We start from the raw sequence: 23,755 nt of genomic DNA on the forward strand, positions 1-23,755 counted from the left end.
TGCGCTTCACTGCTCTGCTCTCCTCTGCACTTCACTGCTCTGCTCTGCGCTTCACTGCTCTGCTCTGCACTTCACTGCTCTGCTCTGCCCTTCACTGCTCTGCCCTTCACTGCTCTGCACTTCTCTGCTCTGCTCTGCCCTTCACTGCTCTGCTCTTCACTGCTCTGCTTTTCACTGCTCTGCCCTTTACTGCTCTGCTCTTCACTGCTCTACTATTCACAGCTCAACTAGTCATTGCTCTGCTCTTCACTGCCCTTCACTGCTCTGCCCTTCACTGCTCTGCACTTCACTGCTCTGCTCTGCTTTTCACTGCTCTGCCCTTTACTGCTCTGCTCTTCACTGCTCTACTATTCACAGCTCAACTAGTCATTGCTCTGCTCTTCACTGCTCTTCACTGCTCTGCGCTGCACTTCACTGCTCTACTGTGCACTGCTCTTCCCTTCAATGCTCTGCTCTGCCCTTCAAGGCTCTGTTCTGCCCTTCACTGCTCTGCACTTCACTGCTCTGCTCTTCACTGCTCTGCTTTTCACTGCTCTGCCTTTCACTGCTCTGCTCTTCACTGCTCTGCTCTTCACTGCTCTGCCCTTTACTGCTCTGCTCTTCACTGCTCTACTATTCAAAGATCTGCTATTCATTGCTCTGCTCTTCACTGCTCTTCTTTTCACTGCACTTCACTGCTCTGCTTTTCACTGCTCTACTATTCACAGCTCTGCTATTCATTGCTCTGCTCTGCTCTTCACTGCTCTGCTTTTCACTGCACTTCACTGCTCTGCTCTGCCCTACTCTGCCCTTCAAGGCTCTGCTCTGCCCTTTACTGCTCTGCTCTTCACTGCTCTACTATTCATTGCTCTGCTCTTCACTGCTCTGATTTTCACTGCTCTTCACTGCTCTGCGCTGCACTTCACTGCTCTACTGTGCACTTCACTGCTCTGCTCTGTTCTTCACTGCTCTGCCCTTCAAGGCTCTGCTCTGCCCTTCAAGCTCTGCTCTACCCTTCACTGCTCTGCATTTCACTGCTCTGCTCTCCTCTGCACTTCACTGCTCTGCTCTGCGCTTCACTGCTCTGCTCTGCTCTGCACTTCACTGCTCTGCTCTGCCCTTCACTGCTCTGCCCTTCACTGCTCTGCACTTCACTGCTCTGCTCTGCCCTTCACTGCTCTGCTCTTCACTGCTCTGCACTTCACTGTTCTGCCCTTTACTGCTCTGCTCTTCACTGCTCTACTATTCATTGCTTTGCTCTTCACTGCTCTGATTTTCACTGCTCTTCACTGCTCTGCGCTGCACTTCACTGCTCTACTGTGCACTTCACTGCTCTGCTCTGTCCTTCACTGCTCTGCCCTTCAAGGCTCTGCTCTGCCCTTCAAGCTCTGCTCTACCCTTCACTGCTCTGCCCTTCACTGCTCTGCTCTCCTCTGCACTTCACTGCTCTGCTCTGCCCTTCACTGCTCTGCACTTCACTGCTCTGCCCTTCACTGCTCTGCACTTCTTTGCTCTGCTCTCCTCTGCACTTAACTGCTCTGCCCTTCACTGCTCTGCCCTTCACTGCTCTGCACTTCACTGCTCTGCTCTGCCTTTCACTGCTCTGGCCTTCACTGCTCTGCCCTTCACTGCTCTGCACTTCACTGCTCTGCCCTTCACTGCTCTCCTCTGCACTTCACTGCTCTGCTCTGCGCTTCACTGCTCTGCGCTTCACTGCTCTGCGCTTCACTGCTCTGCTCTGCTCTGCACTTCACTGCTCTGCTCTGCCCTTCACTGCTCTGCCCTTCACTGCTCTGCATTTCACTGCTCTGCTCTGCATTTCACTGCTCTACTATTCACTTCACTGCCCCTGCTCTGCTCTGCCCTGCCCTTCACTGCTCTGCACTTCACTGCACTGCTCTGCCCTTCACTGCTCTGCACTTCACTGTTCTGCACTTCACTGCTCTGCTCTGGGATATATGGTACTGAATGGGCAGCTGACTACATCTGCTGCCTCTGTAGGAGTGTGCGCATGTGTGTGCATGCGTGTGCCCACACGCATGTGTGTGTCAATGTCTGCGGGGCACTGTCAGCTCAGTACAGATGGGTCATGTTGGTTAGCACACAGCAGAAGTAGACGGACTGGGAAAACCAACTTGACTGCTCTGAGGAATAAACTATCAAAAGTATGTGGACATCCCTTCAAATTAGTGGATTCGGCTACTTCAGCCACACCCGTTGCTGACAGAGTTATACAATCGAGCACACAGCCATGCAATCTCCATAGACAAATATTGACAGTAGAATGTCCGTACTGAAGCGCTCAGTGACTTTCAAAGTGACACCTTCCAACAAGTCAGTTCGTAAAATGTCTGCACAGCTAGAGCTACATCGGTCAACTGTGCTGTTGTCAAGTGGAAACGTCTAGAAGCAACAACGGCTCAGCCGCGAAGTGGTAGACGACACAAGCTCACAGAGCGGGACTGCCGAGTGCTGAAGCTTGTGGCGCCTAAAAATCATCTTTCCTCGGTTGCAACTCTCACTACCGAGTTCCAAACTGCCTCTGGAAGCAATATCGACACAAGAACTGTTCGTCGGGAGCTTCATGAAATGGGTTTCCATGGCCGAGCAGCCACACAGAAGCCTAAGATCACAACGCGCCAATGCCAAGCGTCGGCTGGAATGGTGTAAAGCTCGTCGCCATTGGACTCTGGAGCAGTAGAAACTCGTTCTCTGGACTGATGAATCAGGCGTCATCGTCTGGTAGTCCGATGGACAAATATGGGTTTGGCGCATGCCAGGAGAACGCTACCTCCCCAATGCATAGTGTCAACTGTAAAGTTTGGTGGAGGACGAATAATGGTCTGGGGCTGTTTTTCATGGTTCGAGCTAGGCCTCTTAATTCCAGTGAAGGGATATCTTAACGCTACAGCATACAATGACATTCTAGATGATTCTGTGTTTCCAACTTTGTGGCAAAAATTTGGGGAAGGCCTCTTCCTGTGTCATTATGACAATGCCCCTGTGCACAAAGCGAGGTCCATAAAGAAATGGTTTGTTGAGATCAGTGTGGAAGAACTTGACTGGCCTGCACAGAGCCCTGACCTCAACCCCATCGAACACCTTTGGGATTAATTGAAACGCAGACTGTGAGCCTGGCCAAATTGCCCAACAGTCCCTGCAGCAATGTTCCAACATCTAGTGCAAAGCCTTCCCAGAAAAGTGGAGGATGTTATAGCAGCAAACAGAAATACAATGGTTAATTTGATCAGTCTAAAACTTTGCACATTCACTGCTGCCGTCTAGTAGCCAAAATCTAAATTGCACCTTATCTGGAATAATACATTATGGCCTTTCTCTTGCATTTCAAAGATTATGGTCCAAAAGAAATACAAAATAATGTTTTTTTTTTCTTTGTATTATTTTTTGATCTTTTACCAGATCTATTGTGTAATATTCTCCTACATTCCTTTCACATTTCCACAAACTTCAAAGTGTTTCCTTTCAAATAGTACCAAGAATATGCATATCCTTGCTTCAGGGCCTGAGCTACGGGCAGTTAGATTTGGGTATGTAATTTAAGGCGAAAATTGAAAAAAAGGGGCTTAAGAGGTTTTAATTGCTTTTTTAACTAACAACCCACACAGGTGTGGTTCCTAAGATGGCGCCAATAGTTATGGCAGCTCTGCTTCTAGCTCCTAATCAACTTTGCACTATTTAAGTTTTTGTGTTATTTCTGTATTGCCGTATTACCTCCCAAGATAATTCTCTTTGGTTATAGTCACAGTCATGTATATTCCCCCTCAAGCCGATACCACAACGACCCTCAAAGAACTACACTGGACTTTATGCAAACTGGAAACCACACGTCCTGAGGCCACATTTATTGTAGCTGGGGATTTTAACAAAGCAAATTTGAGGAAAACGCTACCAAAGTTCTACTAACACATTTTACTGTAGAACTCGGTCTGGGAAAACATTGGACCACTGCTACTCAACCTTTCGAAATGCCTACCCCTCCCCAGCCCTCCCTTCGGCAAATCTGATCACGACTCCATTTTTCTTCTCCCTTCCTATAGGCAGAAACTCAAACAGAAAGTGCCTGTGCTCAGGTCTATTCAACGGTGGTCTGACGAATCGGAATCCATGCTTCAAAATTGTTTTGGTCATGCGGACTGGGATATGTTCTGGGTAGCCTCTGAGAATAACATTGACGAATACACTGACACGGTGACTGAGTTCATCAGAAAGTGTATAGAGGTTGTTGTTGTACCCACTGTGTCTATTAAAACCTACCCAAACGAGAAACCATGGATAAATGGCATCATTCACGCAAAACTGAAAGCACAAACCACTGCATTTAACCATGGCAAGGTGACTGGAAATATAGCTGAATGCAAACTGTGTAGTTATTCCCTCCATAAGGCAATCAAATAGTTAAAACGCCAGTACAGTGACAAAGTGGAGTCGCAAATCAACGGCTCAGACACGAGAGGTATGTGGCAGGGTCACAGACGCACTAGAAAGGGAAAACCAGCCACGTCGTGGACACCGACATCTTGCTTCCAGACAAGCTAAACACCTTCTTTGCCTGCTTTGAGGATGACACAGTGCCACCGATGCGGCCCGCTACCAAGGACTGTGGGCTCTCCTTCTCCGTGGCTGACGTGAGTAAGACATTTAAGCATGTTAACCCTCACAAGGCTGACGGCCCAGACGGCATCCCTATCCGCGTCCTCAGAGCATGCACAGACCAGCTGGCTGGAGTGTTTATGGACATATTCAATCTCTCCCTATCTCAGTCTGCTGTCCCCACTTGCTTCAAGATGTCCACCATTGTTCCTGTACCCAAGAAAGCAAAGGTAACTGAACTAAATGACTATCGCCCCGTAGCACTCTCTTCTTTCAGCATGAAGAGCTTTGAGAGGCTAATTAAGGATCATATCACTTCGACCTTACCTGACACCCTAGACCCACTTCAATTTGCTTACCGCCCTAATAGATATACAGACGATGCAATCGCCATTGCACTGCACCCTGCCCTATACATAGGGCGGCGCACAATTGGCCCAGCGTCCTCTGGGTTTGGCAGGGGTAGGCCGTCATTGTAAATAATAATTTGTTCTTAACTGACATGCCTAGTTAAATAAAGGTATCCCATCTGGACAAGAGGAATACCAATGTAAGAATGCTGTTCATTGACTATAGCTCAGCATTCAACACCTTAGTTCTCTCCAGGCCCTGGGTCTAAACCTTGCCCTGTGCAACTTCCTGACGGGCCGTGCCCAGGTGGTGAAGGTAGGAAACAACACCTCAACTTCAGTGATCCTCAACACTGGGGCCCCACAAGGGTGCATTCTCAGCTCCGTACTGTACTCCCTGTTCACCCATGATTGCGTGGCCACACACGCCTCTAATTCAATAATCAAGATTGCAGAAGACACAACAGTAGTAGGCCTGATTACCAACAATGACGAGACACCCTACGGGGAGGAGGTGAGAGCCCTGGGAGAGTGGAGGCAGGAAATTAACCTCTCACTCAACGTCAACAAAACAAAGGAGCTGATCATGGACTTCAGGAAACAGCTGAGGGAGCACGCCCCTATCCACATCGATGGGACAGTAGTGGAGAAGGTGGAAAGCTTTAAGTTCCTCGGTGTACACATCACTGACGATCTGAAATGGTCCACCCACACAGACAGTGTGGTGAAGAAGGCGCAACAGCCCCTCTTCAACCTCAGGAGGCTGAAGAAATTTGGCTTGGCCCCTAAAACCCACACAAACCTTTACAGATGCACAATTGAGAGCATCCTGTTGGACTGTATCACCGCCTGCTACGGCAACTGCACTGCCCGCAACCGCTGGGCTATCTAGAGGATGGTGTGGTCTGCCCAACGAATCACTAGGGGCAAACTAGCTGCCCTCAGGACACCTACAGCACCCGATGTCACAGGAAGTTCAAAAACATCATCAAGGATGTTCACCCCGCTAGCATCCAGAATGCGAGATCAGTACAGGTGCATCAAAGCTGGGACCGAGAGACTGAAAAACAGCTTGTTTACATAATGCTTTTCTCATCTCATATGTATATACTGTATTTTATTCTACTGTATTTTAGTCAATGCCACCCCGACATTGCTCAACCTAATATTTATATATTTCTTAATTCCATTATTTTACTTATAGATTTGTGTGTATTGTTGTGAATTGTTAGATATTACTGCACAGTTGGAGCTAGGAACATAAGCATTTCGCTACACCCGTAACAACAACTGCTAAATATGTGTGTGTGACCAATAAAATGTGATTTTATTTGTGGAAGCACCTGCTTTAATTAAATATACAGTGCTTTGTATCCCTCATTTACTCGTGTTTCCATTTACCTGTACATTCAATACACATCATATTGTTTCCTAATTGCCTCATTACACACTTTCGTTGCTTAAATAATCAAATGAAACATGAACTATTGAGTGCCTCTCAGGCATTGTATGGAATCAGGTCAAGACATTAGTCTCCTATAATGGAATATACTGACATATCAGCTGATATTGTATTGTTTTTGTAGTGTTATAATGCATCGTGCTAAATCCTTACACACCTGTGTTTCTGCTGTCCTCCCTAGGTCCTCCCTTCCCTCCCCAGGAGGTGCAGGTCCAGTTGGGCCAGAATCCTGGGGTGCTGCAGGTACGATGGAAGCCCCCCCTCCTCACCCCCACTGGAACCTCCAACGGAGCCAACGTGATTGGCTATGCCGTGTGCACAAAGGGACAAAAGGTGCGTTTGAATGATGTATTATGCAGAACCTCATGTTCAACCCTGTGAAAGGGAGTGAATGTTGTAACCTCTAACCTTCAATGCTGTGAGTTGTGTGTAACACTCTACCGCCATCTGGTGGATGAAACAGTGATGTTCAGTCTATGGTTTCTGCAGGGCTTTTGTCATGCAGTGATTTGCAAACAGATGTAACCAGGCTCCATTTTGCCTGAAATAATATATTATGTTTGTTACATAAGATATGTGTATTGAAGAGGTGTGTATGTGTGTGTGGTCCCTGTCCTGTGTGTGTCCAGATAGCGGAGGTGATGTACCCTACGGCAGACTATGTGACAGTGGAGCTGAACAGGATCCAGTGTCTGGAGGCCAGGGAGGTCATTGTCAGGACGTTATCAGCAGAAGGAGAGTCTCAGGACTCTCCCGTGGCCACCATACCGCACAGTATCCTGGGGCCTCCCCATCACTCACCCCACCATCGCCCCCCTGCACACCCCCATCCTTTGCCCCAGCACCATCCGCCACACACACAAACACACCCGCCCTACCCCCAGACCTACCCCTTGTCACACCCCCAACCTCAGGTCCACTCTCAATCCCAGCCCTACACCTTGCCCCATGGTCAGCCGCTGCGCCACCCACCCCCTCACCCCCACCCCCATCACCAGCCTTACCCCATGTCTAAGCCCAAACTAGTAAGTGCCAGAGAGTCAGAAACCAAAGAGCATGAGGTAGGCCTGCGGCCTGGCCCGCCCTGGGAACGCTCCCTCTCGCCCCTCCCTCCTCCCATGTGTGGACACACTCTGGAGCCGCCCCACTTCCAGGGGCGCCGTTCGCCCTCTCCTCAGAGGATCCTGCCCCAGCCTCAGGGAGCCCCCATCCCCAACACCATCGCCAAGGCCATGGCCAGGGAAGCTGCACAGAGAGTGTTCGCTGAGAGTAACCGGGTAAGCAGCCACAGAGCCACCATACATACAGTATACTTAAGTAATAAGGCCCAAGGGGGTGTGGTATATAGCCAATATACAACGGATAAGGGCTGTTCTTAGGCACGACGCGACGCGGAGCAGTAAATTAGAGCAGTAAAAATACATGTTTTGTCATACCTGTGGTATACGGCCGTCAGCCAATCAGCATTCAGGGCTCGAACCACCAAGTTTATAATTCAGATTGACCTATGGCATGATGATGTACAGCGCAAACAGAGCTTGATTTGTGTGCCAAGTGCTTTCGAGACTCTCAACACCACATGGTACTACTGAGTCAACACTATAGAGAACTAATGTCATTGTGATGGTGTGATGCATCTGCAGCAGAGAAGGCTGGTGGGAGGAGCTGTATGAGGATGGGCTCATTGTAATGGCTGGAATGGAATAAATGGAATGTCGAAAGTGGTTTCCATATGTTTGATGTGTTTGGTACGTTCCATTTATCCCATTCCAGCCATTACAATGAGCCCGTCCTCCTATAGCACCTCAAACCAGCCTCCTCTGACCTGCAGCTATATGTAAGGTTTTCTTGTCTCTGTTTTCCTGTGTCAGATTGAGAAGAGGAACATCTTCAGTGAGCGGAGCATAAACTCTGACGAGGAGGAGGATGGTTATGACTCTCCCCACACCAGGAGGAGAGGGGCCTCTGTGGACGAGTTCCTCAGAGGCTCTGAACTAGGGAGACATGTACGGGTAATACAAAACAACAACCCTGTCGCATGTTAAATACAGAATAACACACCCACTGGGCACATTCAACGTGTATTCCACGTTGGTTCATTGTCATTTCATTGGAATGGTTTGGAAACAATGTTTATTCAACCAGTGTGTGCCCAGTGGGCAGTTTGTTTCTCTCCCAGCATCACTCTGGAGACGTTCCTCCCTGCAAAAATGCATTCTATTCTATTCTGTGTAGAGTTACAGTGATGTGGGACAAAGAAAAATGAATAAAGACCTTATAAGTTTTAAAATAAGGTGTTACTTTAACCTGTGGCTCCATGTTAAAGCTGCCCCCCCCCCCCCCCCTTTCTCCCAGCACCACTACAGCCACAGTGAAGAGTACCAGACAGAGAGCAGCCGCGGCTCAGACCTGTCTGACATCATGGAGGAGGATGAGGATGACCTGTACTCTGAGATGCAGCTGGAGGAGGGCCGTCGACGCAGCATCAACTCTCACAACACTCTCAAGGTACAGCACACACACATACCCCATCTAGTGGGGGTCTGACTTGGAGAGGAGAGTACGGGGGGGGGGGGGGGGGGGGGGGGGGTGGTTGGGTGAAAGGGAGGGTCATCCCATCTACCGTGGCCCAGACTGCCCTGTCTCTCACTGTCAGGCTTTACATGCAGGCCCGCTGTGGGCTTTGCCTGCTGAGGTCTCCAGCCTTGTCTGAGCTGAACAGAACAATGCATCAGCTTTATCTTCCAAGTCTTAACTTACCCATGTGAATGGCTGTAATACACACCCAGCATGTACTGTATGAAGAGGTGAACACGATGTGCCTCGTCTTTCTGAGCTTGGTATTGATCGAAACATGGAATGTTGTTTTGTCTCAATATGTATTGCATTTTAGTGTACAGTTTAAAGAATGTCCACATCATTATTGTTCATGAATACTCTGTTAATACTCCGTGTTTTAACAGAGTATGTCAGTGGCCAAACATTTACCTTATAAAATGTACTGTACCATCAGCCAGAAGGGTCGTCATGGTACATCGAATGCATAGGGGAATCTCATTTAAGTGAGTTTAGGCTACTTAAATGGAATAATTCACTTTTGGTTGTGTTCATCTCATGTTCTACCTTTTGTGGTCAAGTTTTTTGTTGTTGTGGTGTGTAGATGGTTGCCTTTGTGGATGTGTGTACCTGTCTCCATTGAACATGTTGAATTGACACGTGGATGTGTAGCCAGCAGTCGTTGTGTAACAAGATCTACTGAGGGACATTTTTAGTAGTGAAACAGGCCATTTCTACTGTGTTGATCCTAAATACAAAGTAACGTGTTCAGATGTATTCATTTGCAGTGTCAATGTATGAAAGGCTTCCAAAGAAACGTTTATATTTCAGCTGTGAGTAGACTTTCAGTTGATACGTCAGCCAGATAGGATGCCTTACAGTGTATGAATCCAACCCTGTATACTGTACTGCACTCAACAGAACAGTGTTTTTAGGTCTCGTATCAATATGCCGATACTGAATCTGCCTATGTTTCATATAACAGTAGATCATCATGTCATCATGTCATCTCATGTCTGTGCATCAAATGAATGTCCTGTATGTATTCGTGTATTATGTTCTTCAAATGGAGTAGAGTTCTGTGCAGTAGTGCATGCAATAAGGGTCAAAAAGCAGAAGCAAGCACAGCTGAGATTTAGCAAATAGTCATTATTGGAAAATCTAAATCTGTCATAAGAACAGACCTCGGGTCATGTCTGAAAATGTTAGAACAGACGGAGATACTTTTAACATGTCTTATTTTGCTTATGCAAGTGCTTTGCTCAGTTTGCTGCCTTATTCCTCTTGGTTAGTATATATATTTCTTATTCACTAGCCCAGGCTGTGCTTGGTGCAATGTGTTTTAAGGCTTTTCTAAATTAGTTCATTCACTTATATGTTTCGTGACTTTGTCACCTGTTTCAGTTCTCTGTGAGGATTTCTCATATGGCAGATTTTTTGCACCCTTTACTAATCTGTCCTGGCTACCGAAATCCTCTCCCAGACCCATTCTCAGTGTGGCTGTCTATCACTGCCTTTGGTTCCTCCCACAGATTCCCGTTCAGAGCATGCCATTTCCCCCAGCTCACGGAATGACACTGCATGCCTTGCATCTAGCCATTCTGCCACAAATAACTAATTCTGTTCTTATTTTGTCTTTTTTCCCCATTTTATTTTTTATTCACACACTGTGTTGTTTCCTGCCTGTTCTAACACCTTCAAAAACTAAACCAACCTCCTGAAATTTAAACAAAACTCTTCGTTCAAATGCCAATCCAAACCAATCAACTCTGCGCTCCGCTCTGTGGCTGGACCGTTCTGGTCATACAGAAGTATTACAGGCGTCAGGACCTGGGAGAGGAGAGGGACTGCTGGGACCTACAGAGGGAGGTGGTGAGACAGAAGTCCCTGCGTCGTAAACGGCTCCACAGCATCCCTGAGGTGGCCGAGGACGAGCCCGACGGAGTCAATGGGATGGGTCATCATCATCAGCGCCTGCGCTTTGATGACGGAGGCAGGCCTGGTACACCCCGCATGCATCGCAGGGGCCCCCGTATCTCCCAGCAGGACCCCCATCAGCACAACCACCTCTCCCCAAGCAAGAACCACCGCCGCCTGCTGCAGCGTCAGCACTCCTCTCCCCGCTATGCCTACGCTTTCGAGGAGCGCAGCCTGCGCCGGCTCACCAAGAGTCCTGACAGTGGCCTGGACTGTGGCAGCGAGGAGGAGGGCTCTTTGGGGTACAGGGGTTACCCCCACGGCAGCCCCATGAGGGGCCATATCCGCTACATCCACTGTGAGGGGCCGGTAGAACGAAGGGCTCTGGCTGCAGGCAGGAAGAAGCAGCTGACACGGCAGTGCAGCATGGATGAGGACTACTGTGACAGCCCTAAGACGGGCCACCTGTCTGACCTGAAGAACAGGGAGGTGCACTACGGGCCAACGCGGGAGCCAGGGCAAAGCCCCAGACACGGAGCCCTGAGCGAGGGCAGGCTCCACGAGCTGGACAGGGCCTATCACAGGGACCTTAGGGCCAGCTATGTGAACAGGCTCAACAGGGTCTCGGACCAGCCGCTGGTGTGTGTGACTCAGACTCTTATCTGCTGTATATTCCATCAGCAAGCAGTAAAACCATACCTTTATTCTTGGTGTTTTTTCTCTCTATGGGTCTCCCGCCTTTACTTTGATTTATTTTTGTTTTGTGCAGTATTCTGGCAAGTTATTCGTACATGTTCATGGTGATTCTTATTTGTAGTTTTTCATGTGTGTAGTTTGCTCGTTTTTAGAACGTTCAGTGAGTTTTTAATTGAAGCATTTTTGATTACCTAAAGGCCATTTCAAAACGTTTTTTGTGTCTGATGTCTCTGAGGAGAAAGATTCATTTTAAAACAAAATGGCAGCTCAACCGTAATAGTTTGCATGGGGATGCGCTATCCCTATTCTGCTCCGCCCTCCTCTCTCAACAAGCCAGTGGGGTTGATATGCAGCTCTGACAGACATCTTGCCCATCCTATCCCACCTCTGACTTTACCCTGATTGCTCCACCTTCCACAGGGGATCTCAATTCCAGCATGTCCTGGCTCTCATTGCTCGTAAAGGCTGGAGTCCTATGACAAATCCAGTCTTTCCTAGTGGGATTACATCGAGGGTAGTCTCTCATAGCCTTTAGCTGATTTAGCCATCAGTCCATCTGCATCATGTTAGTGCTTGGCAGACAATGAACACTCCCCTCTTCATGTTTTCCCCCCAAAAAAATTCAGCAGAATGTCCTCTCCTACTCCCATACCACACACAGCAGTGGTCAGCTTGTTGCTCGATTCCCCTGCCCCCATCTCTGTCCCATATATCCTGTATGACTAACTGGATGAGAAGCCTTTGGGCCTCAGTCTCTCTCTCTGGTTTGAGCCCCAGGCTGAAGTCATTCTGGTTGTGCTCAGCTAACTATGCCTTTCTCCATTCTATTCTCTTTCCTCTACTCACTCACTCCCTCTTCTCATCAAGGAGCAGACATGAGCAGAACAAAAAAAAACAAATGGTCTTTAGCTAAACATCTGATCCTGTTGTGGTGTCTGGGGTTGATTTACTTTGGTTCTGTTGATGGTTTATTTATTTGTTTGTTCTCTTTATTTTATGGGTTTATTTATTACTCTTATTTTGCCTCCTTAAGGACAAATGGAAGTGACGTCATTTGCTCTTATAGTTTTGCGATCCTTTTGAATGGCTGGTTCGTTCTGTGAGGAAGGCAGTTTATTTGAACCTAAGCTGTATTTTCTCTCCCTCTAAAGATTATAGGGAACTCCCCCTCCCATGGATGCCCCCATGGCGACCGGCTGGACCATTCAGGGAGGAGGCCGGTCCACGGCGGCAACCCCCCACAGCGACGGCCCATGATGGTTCCTTCCATTGGTTAGTGCGGTCACCACATGACGAGATGCCCTGTCCTCCTCTGCAGGGACTGTTGTTGTATATTTATTTTCCCCATGTGTTGCTTTACTCATGTGAGCTGAGCTGAACATCTCTCCCATAGACATATGACCTTAAACAACCATGTAGTTCTCTGTAGTGGTGTTCCCCTACACCTGAAGTTCAGTCCATCTTCATACCTCTTTATGGTGTTTCTGACTTGGCATAAGCAGGTCGGGGGAGGGGCTGCTACCGTTTACTTGGTGCTTCTAACAGAAAAAATGAAGAGATGTGTGGTTGTCGGTCTATAGCCTCTATATACTGTGATCCTAGAGGGCTCGCCCGCTTTAATCCTTCCCTCTATCTCACACAGTGCAAAGCATTGCTGTTTTACGTTGAAGAACTCCAGAGTACAACCTGTTTCCTTATCCCACCACCTGACCCCTCCCCCCCCTCCCCCAGCAGCATGTCCAGCCAAGCCGTGGGCCAGAGCAGTGTGGGGGGGGGGTCCCTAACAGTAACACTGTGATCTGATTGGTATTGTCTGTAGAGATCACCATGATGGAGAGTAACAGTGAGGGGAGTGAGGGGAACTTCTCACCTGGCAAGGAGAATGCTTACTATCACGGCAGTGTAGCTCGGCACAGGATATGGCATCATAATGGTATGTGGCCCAGCTTCTCTCTCGAACAAAATGAATAAACCTTGCAAAGTAACAGAAAAGACAGTGTTAAGAACCCTAATTGATATTAGAGGTGAATGGTAGTCTAAAGCTTGAGTGTGAATTTTACACTAGGCTGACAGGGAAGACCAGATGAACACTTTTTCTGTAGCTGAAGAATGAGTGTCTCCTCCCCTTCCTGTATGTCTGCCTGCAGCCTCCCTTTGAGACCCCCTCCTTCCTTCTTTACACCCTCCCTCTGCTCCTCTCTGGCCCTCCTCCCAGGGCCTATAGCCTCCCCCTGTTGACTCTGTGATGTTGCATGACTGATTGTTTACAGTCCAGTGAGAAGGAAAACCATTGGATGTGTAAGTGGACTGGTGTCTTGTTGGTATCACTCCATTGAACCTGCTGTCATCTAAACCAAACATTAGTATTGTATCATTAAAACATAATTTAACAGAAATGTTCACAGAATTGTGCTATTGAAGCATTTGGTTCGTTTGTTCCAGGAAATCCATGAGTGAATGAATATCAGGGGGATTCATTCCCCCTCACTGTCCCTGATATGCTCCTGATGAGTCAGGTTTCTGCTATGGCATTTGATGTTCTAATTTCTTTTGGGAATGTTAATTTGCCCTCTACCTTAATACTTTATTTCTAATGTGAGCATGGTTTTACCCCTCTTGTATTGATAATGAAGTATACTTCCTCATTTTGAAGAGTGGAACGCATGCATCTGTTGAGCTCTGTGAGACGGTAAAACAGCAATGAACAGTCAGTCTGTTTCCCTCCATTATTGTGCATTGTCATCTAGTTACCTCTGCATCCCATAGCTTGGCATGACATGTGCTGGCGTCTCTCCTACTTGACCTCTGTCTAACTGTACCTGCGAGTGTTATAAAGGTACTCTGTTTGTTGTTTTGGTGTCTGTCATACCAGCATTCAGAGATGTGTGGAAAAAACTGCCAATCTGTGCTATCTGTCAATTATAGACAGCATAGACTTGTAAAATAAGTATCTTGCTAACATATTCTCATTTAATTCAAAGTTGTAGATTTTGCTCTGTAATTAGGGTCTTATTAAAAAAAACTTGAGCCAGGTGCTCCTTGAGAGGATGATAAACTTCGCAATGGACACAATAGTGTAGAATTACCATTCTTCAAACCCCTTTAAAGCTGTTTTTCACACATACATTTCATGGCCCTCTCCCCTGTCTATCAGCTCTGACAAAGTGACATCTTCTCGTCCCCCTACCCTCCACTCTACTCTGCTCCCCAGCCTGTCCTGGGCTGGCAGTAGCAGGGCTGGCAGTAGCAGCAGTGCCCTCTCCTATGTTTCAGATGGGTACGGCGGGCAGGGCCGCGGGCGCCGGTCGCCAGAATACTACGAAGAGTCAGAGGACCTGGCACGTATATTTGTGGCCCTGTTTGACTACGACCCCCTGTCCATGTCCCCCAACCCTGATGCTGCTGACGAGGAGCTGCCCTTCAAAGAGGGGCAGATCATCAAGGTGTTTCCCTGATCCACACAGTGCTTTAGTCCTATCTATTTCACTCAGACTAACAGCAACAGGGCCTAGTGATGACTTACAGCAGGGTTCACCAACTGGCGGCCCACGGGCCAAATTCGTGTGGTTTTATTTGGCCCCCAAATATAATTTATAATATTTTTAAAATATATATTTTTTTACATAGAAGACTGTAAAAACACCAGGGAATCAGCTCCAAGTGATTCTAATTTAGGAAATCTGTTCCCACATATTCCCATGCATAATATGTGATCTTATACAAAAGCAAGCAAGGTTTGAAATTATTATATTTTAGTCAAATATATCTGTTTGGGCTTCTTACATTCAATTTGTCTACAATTCAAACAGTCTACAAATGATTATGTTCCGACCCCCCAACCATCTGCTGAAGAGAAATGGCTGAATCTAAGTTGATGATCCCTGACTTACAGCATTATGGTCATTACATTTCTCTGAAATGGACAGGCCCAGAATTTGATATAATTCTGCATCTAAACTTTGAATTTGCTATTAAAACAGTAATGGTGGTGGCAGTCTCTTTCTCTCCCCCCTGCTAACATTGTTCTCTGTGCTGGTCAGGTGTTTGGGGATAAGGACACGGATGGTTTTTACAGGGCAGAGATCCGTGACCGTCCAGGTCTGATCCCCTGTAACATGGTGTCAGAGATCCAGACTGAGGATGATGAGATGATGGACCAGCTACTCAAACAGGGCTTCCTCCCACTCAACACTCCTGTAGAGAAATTAGGTAGTGCAGCACCTGGACTCCCACTTTCTGTTTTTTTTTCTCTGCCACTCTTTCGCTCTCTACTTTGCAGTTGATTGTCTCTTCCCTTTCTCTTCTCTTCTTTCTCTAACTTTCTTCTTCTACACTTATGTCTTTTGCTGATGGTACTCTAATTTCTCTGTCTCTACAATCGTTTCCCTCGTTCTTTTTTTCTCTCTCTGCTTTCCTGTGAAGTGAACTGCGACCGCTTCAAAGATGGCCGCTCAATAAACCGCAGGTCCCGAAAATCCAAGCGAGGTCTGTGTTCTCTTTAGATGCACTCTTCCTTCATCTTCACGCTTTTCTTCTTCCACCCTTTCTTCACTTTTCTTATGAGTGTTTGAGTAGGGAATTATGGGTATTTTCTGTCAGTCTCCAACATGCTCGTCTCCAGTAAAGGGGTGGGAGTGTTCATTATGGCTTTCACCATCATGTACCATGTATCATTGAAACGGAATCATTCATTCAGCCTTTGCCATGGTAATAGACAGTCATTCATGCCTAATCATAAGGCATTACATTCTGTCATTTTAGTGTGGGAATTTACAACTCAGTAGTAAGGTGAGTATTTCTAGTGTGTTACTTATCATTCTTATTGATTGTCCAGAGAGGAACAGGCGGAGTGGGCGTCAGCACCCCTCGTCCACACGTAGAATGGTGGCCCTGTATGACTACGACCCCAGGGAGAGCTCCCCCAACGTGGATGTGGAGGTACAGCACTGCTAGACCTCTAGCTTTATATCCTCTTCTCCACGGCTCCACCCCCATTTACAGACCAGATACCATCAGGATGCATGTGACTCAATACCTCTGTCCCTGCCCTTGATTGTATAACATGTTATAAACAGAAATAGACAGTCGATTCTTTATAAACTGAGAAAAAGGAATATGATCGGGAGTACATTTTGTCCAGGTCACAGTGTTTCCTGTATACACACCTCAGTTTTTCCTATATTAGACGTCTCACAGCTCATCAGAATAATTCAACTGTATGCTGTACTGTGTGTATGATGCTTTTGGGGGACCATCCTTGTTGAAGACTATTCCTGCTGTTATGGAGTCAGGTGTAGAGGTAGTTCTACCCTGTTACTAACGACTTACCTGCTTGCCTTGCCAACATTGCACAAATACACCAGCCATACTTACTCCCTAGATTTACTCCCAGTCTGTACCATTAATTTAGTCCCCATTTATTAGTAGCTTAACCTTTTCCTGTTGTACTTATGGCCCTTCCCCCTGGTGTCACTCACTCTCGCCTTTCTATTGGCACGGCCACACAGTACGGGAGAGACGGGCTGAATGAGGTGAGTGAGAGGAGCGTCCGCTCTGTGTTTTCTCTGTAACTGTTGGTGGAGTGTTCAGAAGAGGTGGTCTTCACATGGTGGATTAGGCTACAGTTATACCCCTCTCATGAACACAGCCCCTCACTCATAGCCTGCACTGGCATCCTTCCTCGGGTTGGTCTGTGTGTTGAGCAGTCTCCTATGTTTGGTTTGTGTGTTTTGGAGAGACCTGTAGGAGTGGATAGTAGATAGTAGAGTGGTATGCCTATTGTCTGTGTTGCAATCCTGTTTTCAACCATCCAACACTTGATGCATTTGATAGTTGCAACAGTCTGCCAAGACTTCATTGACACTTCTAGATTTGCAATGCTTCTCAGTGATTGGAATAGGAAGTACAGCATTTCACACAAATTCAACCCTAACAATATCCAATGTGGTTGGGTTGTAGAGATAATCTTCAACAGATTCAAGCTGCTTTGTTGTAGAGAAAGCAGCTCAAACTTAACTCGAACATCTCACTGTTTTGACAGGCTGAACTGACATTCTGCGCTGGTGACGTCATAACAGTTTTTGGTGAAATTGATGAAGATGGGTTTCATTATGTAAGTATGTGAGATGTGACTTACACATAATGATATTTAAGGAGCACATTGTCTTCAACCAGCTTTGTGCAAATAAACACCAGTGGAAATGACAGTGGTAGTAATAGTCGTCGTAGGATAAACAATTACAAATTATCACTTTGTATCCCTTTTGTCTAGTCCACTATATTGTGGAATCCGATGTACATTCTCTGCGAGTCACCCCGTGTGTTTGTGATCCCTCAGGGCGAGCTCAATGGACACAAAGGTCTTGTTCCCTCCAACTTTCTAGAAGAAGTGCCTGATGATGTTGAGGTTTTTCTCACTGACACTCCATGTGGAGATTCTCGATACCCGCAGGACGCTGCAGCGCGGATAAAGACCAAAAGGGTACATGCTCTCTCGCAGTACTAGCCCTCTGTCATCCATTCGCTCCTTTCCGTTCCCTTAACCTCCTTACTCCTTTAGTTCTCCGTCTGTGCTTGTGAGTGTTTCATTCCTGAACGTATGATGGGAGGTCAGACTTCGGAGCATTATGCTGTAAACGTTCTTATTTTTTAATGTTGACTGCTGTGAAGGATTTTAAAATGTGGACATGTTCATATAGCGTTCTCAAAGAGAATAAACAGAAACAATAAAAGAAAATTGTAACTTTTAAATGTTTTTGCACATGCACATTTAGCATTGCAATACATGCTTTATGGGTGTTACCTGTGTTTAATGTAAAATAGGCTCTAATAGAGGAAATAGTTTTGATGTACTGGAGGATGAAACATCTAGACTGTAGCACCGTATGTTTTCTCTTTATGATGCATGAATTCCCCTTGAACCTTTTTATAGTGAACAATAATAAGTCTAGTACAGTATGACTTTTGTATTTGCTTCCGAAGCCTTGTTTTTGTATATTGCTTACTTGTAAAATAGCATGCAAGATATCAAGAAGGTTACGTTGCTCTTTGAGAGTATAATTTCGAAAGTAATCATAATACTAGCTGTAAAATAATGTGACTATAATTCTTTGTTTAACAAATAATTGCAAGTTAATGTTTGAATAACAGCAGGTTTAATCTGAAGTTTCTTGGCTGTTCTAGTTTGTCATTCTCATAGTGCAGACTATTGAAATGCCATCACTGCATTTTTCTTTTCCTCACCCGCTTGGCAAAACAGAAGAAGAGTGTTCATTTCACACCTTAGAGGCTCTGTTTCCATCACGTAAGTGAGCAACTGAGGATACCAAGGTTACGCTCCCCTCGTCTAATGCAGATGACATGGGTTCCCCTTAGTTTCCGGTATGCAACACACACACACACACACACACACACACTTTTTATGACCTTTATTATGCCAGTTTATGTTTCAGTTCATTCATTTTGAATGGATGAAAATATTTCTCTTTTTTAAAATTAACCAGAACATTAGTGATAGAATACTGTGGAACACACCAGGATGACACATTTGATCCCAGTTTACATATTTTACCGTTTTTGTTTACAGTAATTTAGCAGATGCTCTTATCTAGAGCAAATTACAATTAGTGCATTCATCTTAAGATAGCTAGCTGAGACAACCACATATCACACTCGTAGTAAGTACATTTTCCCTCAGTAAAGCAGTTATCAGCGATGTCCGTGCTAATATTTGACGTGAGTTTCTTGTAGAAGCATTCAGGTTATTGTGTTAACTTATAAATAATATATGCCATTTAGCAGACTCTTTGATCCAAAGCAACTTAGTCACGCGTGCATACATTTTACGTATGTGTGGTCCGGGAATCAAACTCACTATCCTGGTGTTGCAATGCCATGCTCTACCAACTGAGCTACTGAGCAAGTTAAGGACGACCACCCTAGCCAATGCATTAGACAAGAAGCATGGTATCTTCAGTTGTTTCTCTGGGTGTTGTACATTACAATGTCAGTCTCTCAAGATAAGCCTCCTGCTGTAAATCATGGTAAGCTAAAAGGCCATTGTTGCACGTCTAGGTTGCCTCCCCGTAGTACTAGTGGTAACATTCAATCAGACTCTATAGCTAACATTCTGATAGAACCTCCTCTCTCCTTGAAGCAGTGCACCCTGCCACACTTAATTTAATCAAACTGCTCGAAACAAGTCAATGGTAATCAAATGTCTGCCAGACAGGCAATCCAATCAATCAGATAAAAATATAATTGGCATTTCTTTACCCATAGATGCCTGAGATAGTGGTCCGCTCCACAATGCCCTTGTTAAGTTGTTGGTGGGGTGCACTTTTTCTTTCACATAAGGAATGATGCAAAATGGCAAAAAGAGCTATTAACATGTTTTTCTCATAGAAAGTGGCATCAATTAGATTTTCTAACCATATTTTTAACGTCTAATATGTAGTTATATACTACAGCCATATACTACTGTGCTAGAGACTACAGTCTCATGTTAATGGGATCTTAAGGATAGAGACTACAGTTTCATGTTAATGGAATCTTAAGGTTACATCTTTCCTAAGTGCAATTGAAAAGAAGCCTTTTAGCTCATGATTACAATTAAGGAATATGTAGATATTAGATGTTTACTGTAACCTAATTGTATATGAATGCCCTTTATATTTAAAAAGAAAATCTGCTGTCATATGTTGTCCCATAATGTTAATACAATATTGCAATACGACATCCGAGCATTGACAAGTTGAACTGGGCTGCACTATAAGGGAGATAGACTGATGAAGCCAAAGGTATGGTGGCCCTGCTGAGACAGAATGGACTGAGTGGAAGGGAGTAGTGACTGGGGTGCAAGAGGGCTGGCTTTTTAACCCCCCTGAACTGTCCCTTACGGGTCTTCCATTAGGTTCCGTTGGAAAAAGCGAGTCCGCCCAGAAGAGCTGCCTACCCCAAAGTGCACCAACACATCCCCGGCACTGGCCCTGCTACCGTGGGGCCTGGCAGTCCCATCAGGGGCCCCCGCGACTTGTCCTCCAAAAAGAAAAAGGGACTGCTCTCCAAAGGGAAGAAACTATTGAAAAGACTTGGCGCTGTAAAATAACCCCTTCATATACTTGAAGTATATTACCAACCACATCATAGAGGGCTCTATTCAATCTGTAGTGCTGAAGCGGTACCGATTCCGTGATAGAAATGTAAAGGTCATTTCCAATTGAGCAGTGTTTACCATGAATGCAGTCTCCACTCCACTCCACTGCACTCCACTCCACTCCACTCCACGGGTACATTGCCTTTATATTTCAATCACGCTGAAAAGCTGAATTTCCTCGATGCGGATTGAATAGAGCCCTAAATCTCAAACACTTCCATTACTGTAAGTTCAGTCCTGTGAGACGAAAAAATCCACTGGTTGAAGATTTTGATGCCATATAATAACCAGTCAGATGCTGTACTCTTACACATCTGTTGTTGTCTACTAGAAACCATTTATTTTTTAATTGCAGTGTGTATTTTGAATAAGTTCCAGGGACCTCATTTGACATTTAATGTCATAAGCCAACCTCTCTGGTCATGTATATTTTGCTATCTGAAGCACAGGACTGCAATGCGATGGGATAAAATATTCTCCATCTTGAAATGGCCAATAGTACGTAGGTGTGTGTTTGACTGAAGACTACAATGTCCCCCAGAATAGGAGGTGTTTAAACCAGTCTCTTTAGGGCTGAGATCAAACGATAGAGCTCAGAATGGCCAGTCAACATCATACTTGATGAGACTACTACTGGTGGCCCTTCCTAACCATACACTTCATGTTGTAGTACCCAAATGAGGCAAGGAAAAGAGCAGTTTTATGGCCAGGCAGCTGAGGTCCTTGTATGGGAACTGTATGGGAGGTTTGCATGTTTTACCTGAAAGCACATCCAGAATGATCATTCCCACCCAACATTTGAAGCACATGCTAACTGATGGCCTTTTCTATCAGAACATGTTAGCAAGGCACATGTGCATGCTATGTCGGTGCATTTGATGACAGAATCTACACTGAGCAAAATGTACTCTACTGTAATTTTAGTAGTAAAAAGCATGTCCTCGTTTTCTTTACCTCCATACAGAATATTCCATACAAACCTAATTGTCAGATTGGTTCTCAGTTCAACTCAAGCCCAGGTACACATTTGACTAGTCACGACCTAGCACCTGAAGTCAAGATCTGTGCACTGGTAAAATATGCTACATCTCCAGAAAGACCGAAGTCAGATAAGCAAGTATCAATTCCTAACAGCAAGTATTAGTTCTTTAAACACACCAAAAGACCTCTGGACAAGCACATTAGATAGGAAAGGGTTTCAAGATTCAGTTTCTTTATTTTTTAAGTAGTTGAATGGTCATGAAATGCCTAGTTGAAACCAACCTCCATGTATTTGCCTTATAAATGCACAATTGTTTGTGTCCAGTCAGTGGAGATTTTTTTATGTCTTGTATGCATTCATGTCATTGCAATACATACTTCTAAACATGAAATATTTTTGCAAAAGATGTTTATCAAAGCTCGTGATGTGCATTTTATTACTTGTAAGAGTGTCATGTTTTCTGGAGGAGCTGAGCATTATTAGCTTGTTTGAAACTTCAGAAGGCCCAACTTTACACTCTTCATGTTCTGTCCACATTAAAAATGACATAAAGAGAAAAAAAAGAAAGAAGTGTGGTGAAAATGTAAAGGTGTATTTAATGGGTTTTTTTGTCTGTACATTGTCACTATTTTGGCACAAAAAATTCAAGGCACTTTTATTTTGTTCTTCGTGTTATATACAGTACTTGCAATGTGTTCATTCTGCATTCACAATCCCATTTTGACATAGGTTTGTGTACAAGACAATGGACAAGAAGGAAATGCAATTGAAGGCCGGTTCAATCAAAACTGTTTCCAGGATAAGTTTAAATCAGCATTCTTCCTGTGCAACAACAAAGCATGGTGTGAATTAATGTGCAGTTGGTTACCATTTAGTTTAAAACAAAACATTTTTGTAGAGTACACTCCAAACTTGCATTATGCAGTAGGAGAATGTTATGTTTGACTTATCCCAGACACAAGGTTTGATAGAATAACCTTCATTGGATGTAAGTCATATTAAGTTATTTCTGTTACATAGAAATTGTGATTTCAACAAGACAAGTCTACCTCCATAATGACCCCTAGAATTCCAACTAATTTGACTCCATGTTCACAGAAGCCAACTCCATTTCATTTATGAAACTGAGCTCTTTCTGTTTGCCCTGAAGTATTGTATTTGTGTCAGCCCCCAACTAGCACATATAGTAGTGAATGTATGATTAATTGAAAGCCAATGTATTATATTTATCAAAACTATCCATGATGAGTATGCAGATGTCCAGCCGTTTTCTGGTCCAGTTTGTATGTGAAATGAAACCTTTTTCCATCTGTTAAGAACCTCTTACACTATTTTGTTCATCATTTCATCTTTCCATTCAATTTACATCACTGTTTTGTTTTTGAACTACTACTTACATGAGATTTGAACTGAGACTGCCAAAAAAGAATGTATCAAAAGCATTCTGTATAACGTTCTGTACAATTCTCAGCCAAATAGGCATTTCAATCTACAGTTAATAGATGTACATCTTTTCCATAATAAGTTGTCCGTCATTGCTTCTATACATATTGTTTGAGTGACTTGCTCTTTTTGTACTTTGTCCATTTGTAAATTGTTTTTAAATGTTTATACTTGATTTTCAGACTGCCTTTTTTGTACATAAAAATTTATAATCAAACTGTGCAAAGCTTTCCCCATGGTGTCTTCAAAACCATGTTTTAAAAGTCTGCAATTGTGTGCTAGCTTTATGAAAAGAAATAGCCTATATTGGGGGTTACAAAATATTGTGTGGGTGTGCATGTGCAATTTTTTTTATAAAACAAATTTGATATTTTGTAATGCTGGTTGTGCCGTGTTTTATTTCCCAAATGCCATGGTGCAACAGCATACGTTTGAGTGGGACTACAAAACAATGACTTGAATGTAACGTTATTAACTGGTTCTCAATAGCGGTTCTGTTCCGGAACAGTATGTATCACTTTCGCTCCTGGTTCTGTTTCTATTCCTTGAAAACATTTGTTATTTTCTGGTTTTGTTCCCTGAACCGGTTCCAACCTGTACACTAC

At 44.9% G+C, this 23,755-nt stretch overlaps 1 protein-coding gene across 1 annotated transcript in view; it reads left to right on the forward strand.

Annotated features, from left to right (window-relative positions):
• The window catches only part of LOC110535061 (RIMS-binding protein 2), a 104,168-nt gene extending 80,640 nt beyond the window's left edge, over window positions 1–23,528 (forward strand). Inside the window, exons 13-26 of the mRNA XM_036935781.2 lie at window positions 6,584–6,735; window positions 7,032–7,679; window positions 8,274–8,414; window positions 8,758–8,910; window positions 10,768–11,514; window positions 12,723–12,843; window positions 13,391–13,504; window positions 14,845–15,014; window positions 15,612–15,780; window positions 15,994–16,056; window positions 16,406–16,509; window positions 17,612–17,683; window positions 17,909–18,052; window positions 20,483–23,528. Of these exons, the coding sequence (XP_036791676.2) occupies window positions 6,584–6,735; window positions 7,032–7,679; window positions 8,274–8,414; window positions 8,758–8,910; window positions 10,768–11,514; window positions 12,723–12,843; window positions 13,391–13,504; window positions 14,845–15,014; window positions 15,612–15,780; window positions 15,994–16,056; window positions 16,406–16,509; window positions 17,612–17,683; window positions 17,909–18,052; window positions 20,483–20,677 (2,993 nt within the window). The 3' untranslated portion in view covers window positions 20,678–23,528. The remainder of the gene's footprint in view (window positions 1–6,583; window positions 6,736–7,031; window positions 7,680–8,273; window positions 8,415–8,757; window positions 8,911–10,767; window positions 11,515–12,722; window positions 12,844–13,390; window positions 13,505–14,844; window positions 15,015–15,611; window positions 15,781–15,993; window positions 16,057–16,405; window positions 16,510–17,611; window positions 17,684–17,908; window positions 18,053–20,482) is intronic.
• Window positions 23,529–23,755: the final 227 nt, after the last annotated feature.

The sequence above is a fragment of the Oncorhynchus mykiss genome, chromosome 11 (genome assembly GCF_057628025.1).
Source record: "Oncorhynchus mykiss isolate SJ-2025 chromosome 11, ASM5762802v1, whole genome shotgun sequence".
NCBI classification, from domain to species: domain Eukaryota; kingdom Metazoa; phylum Chordata; class Actinopteri; order Salmoniformes; family Salmonidae; genus Oncorhynchus; species Oncorhynchus mykiss.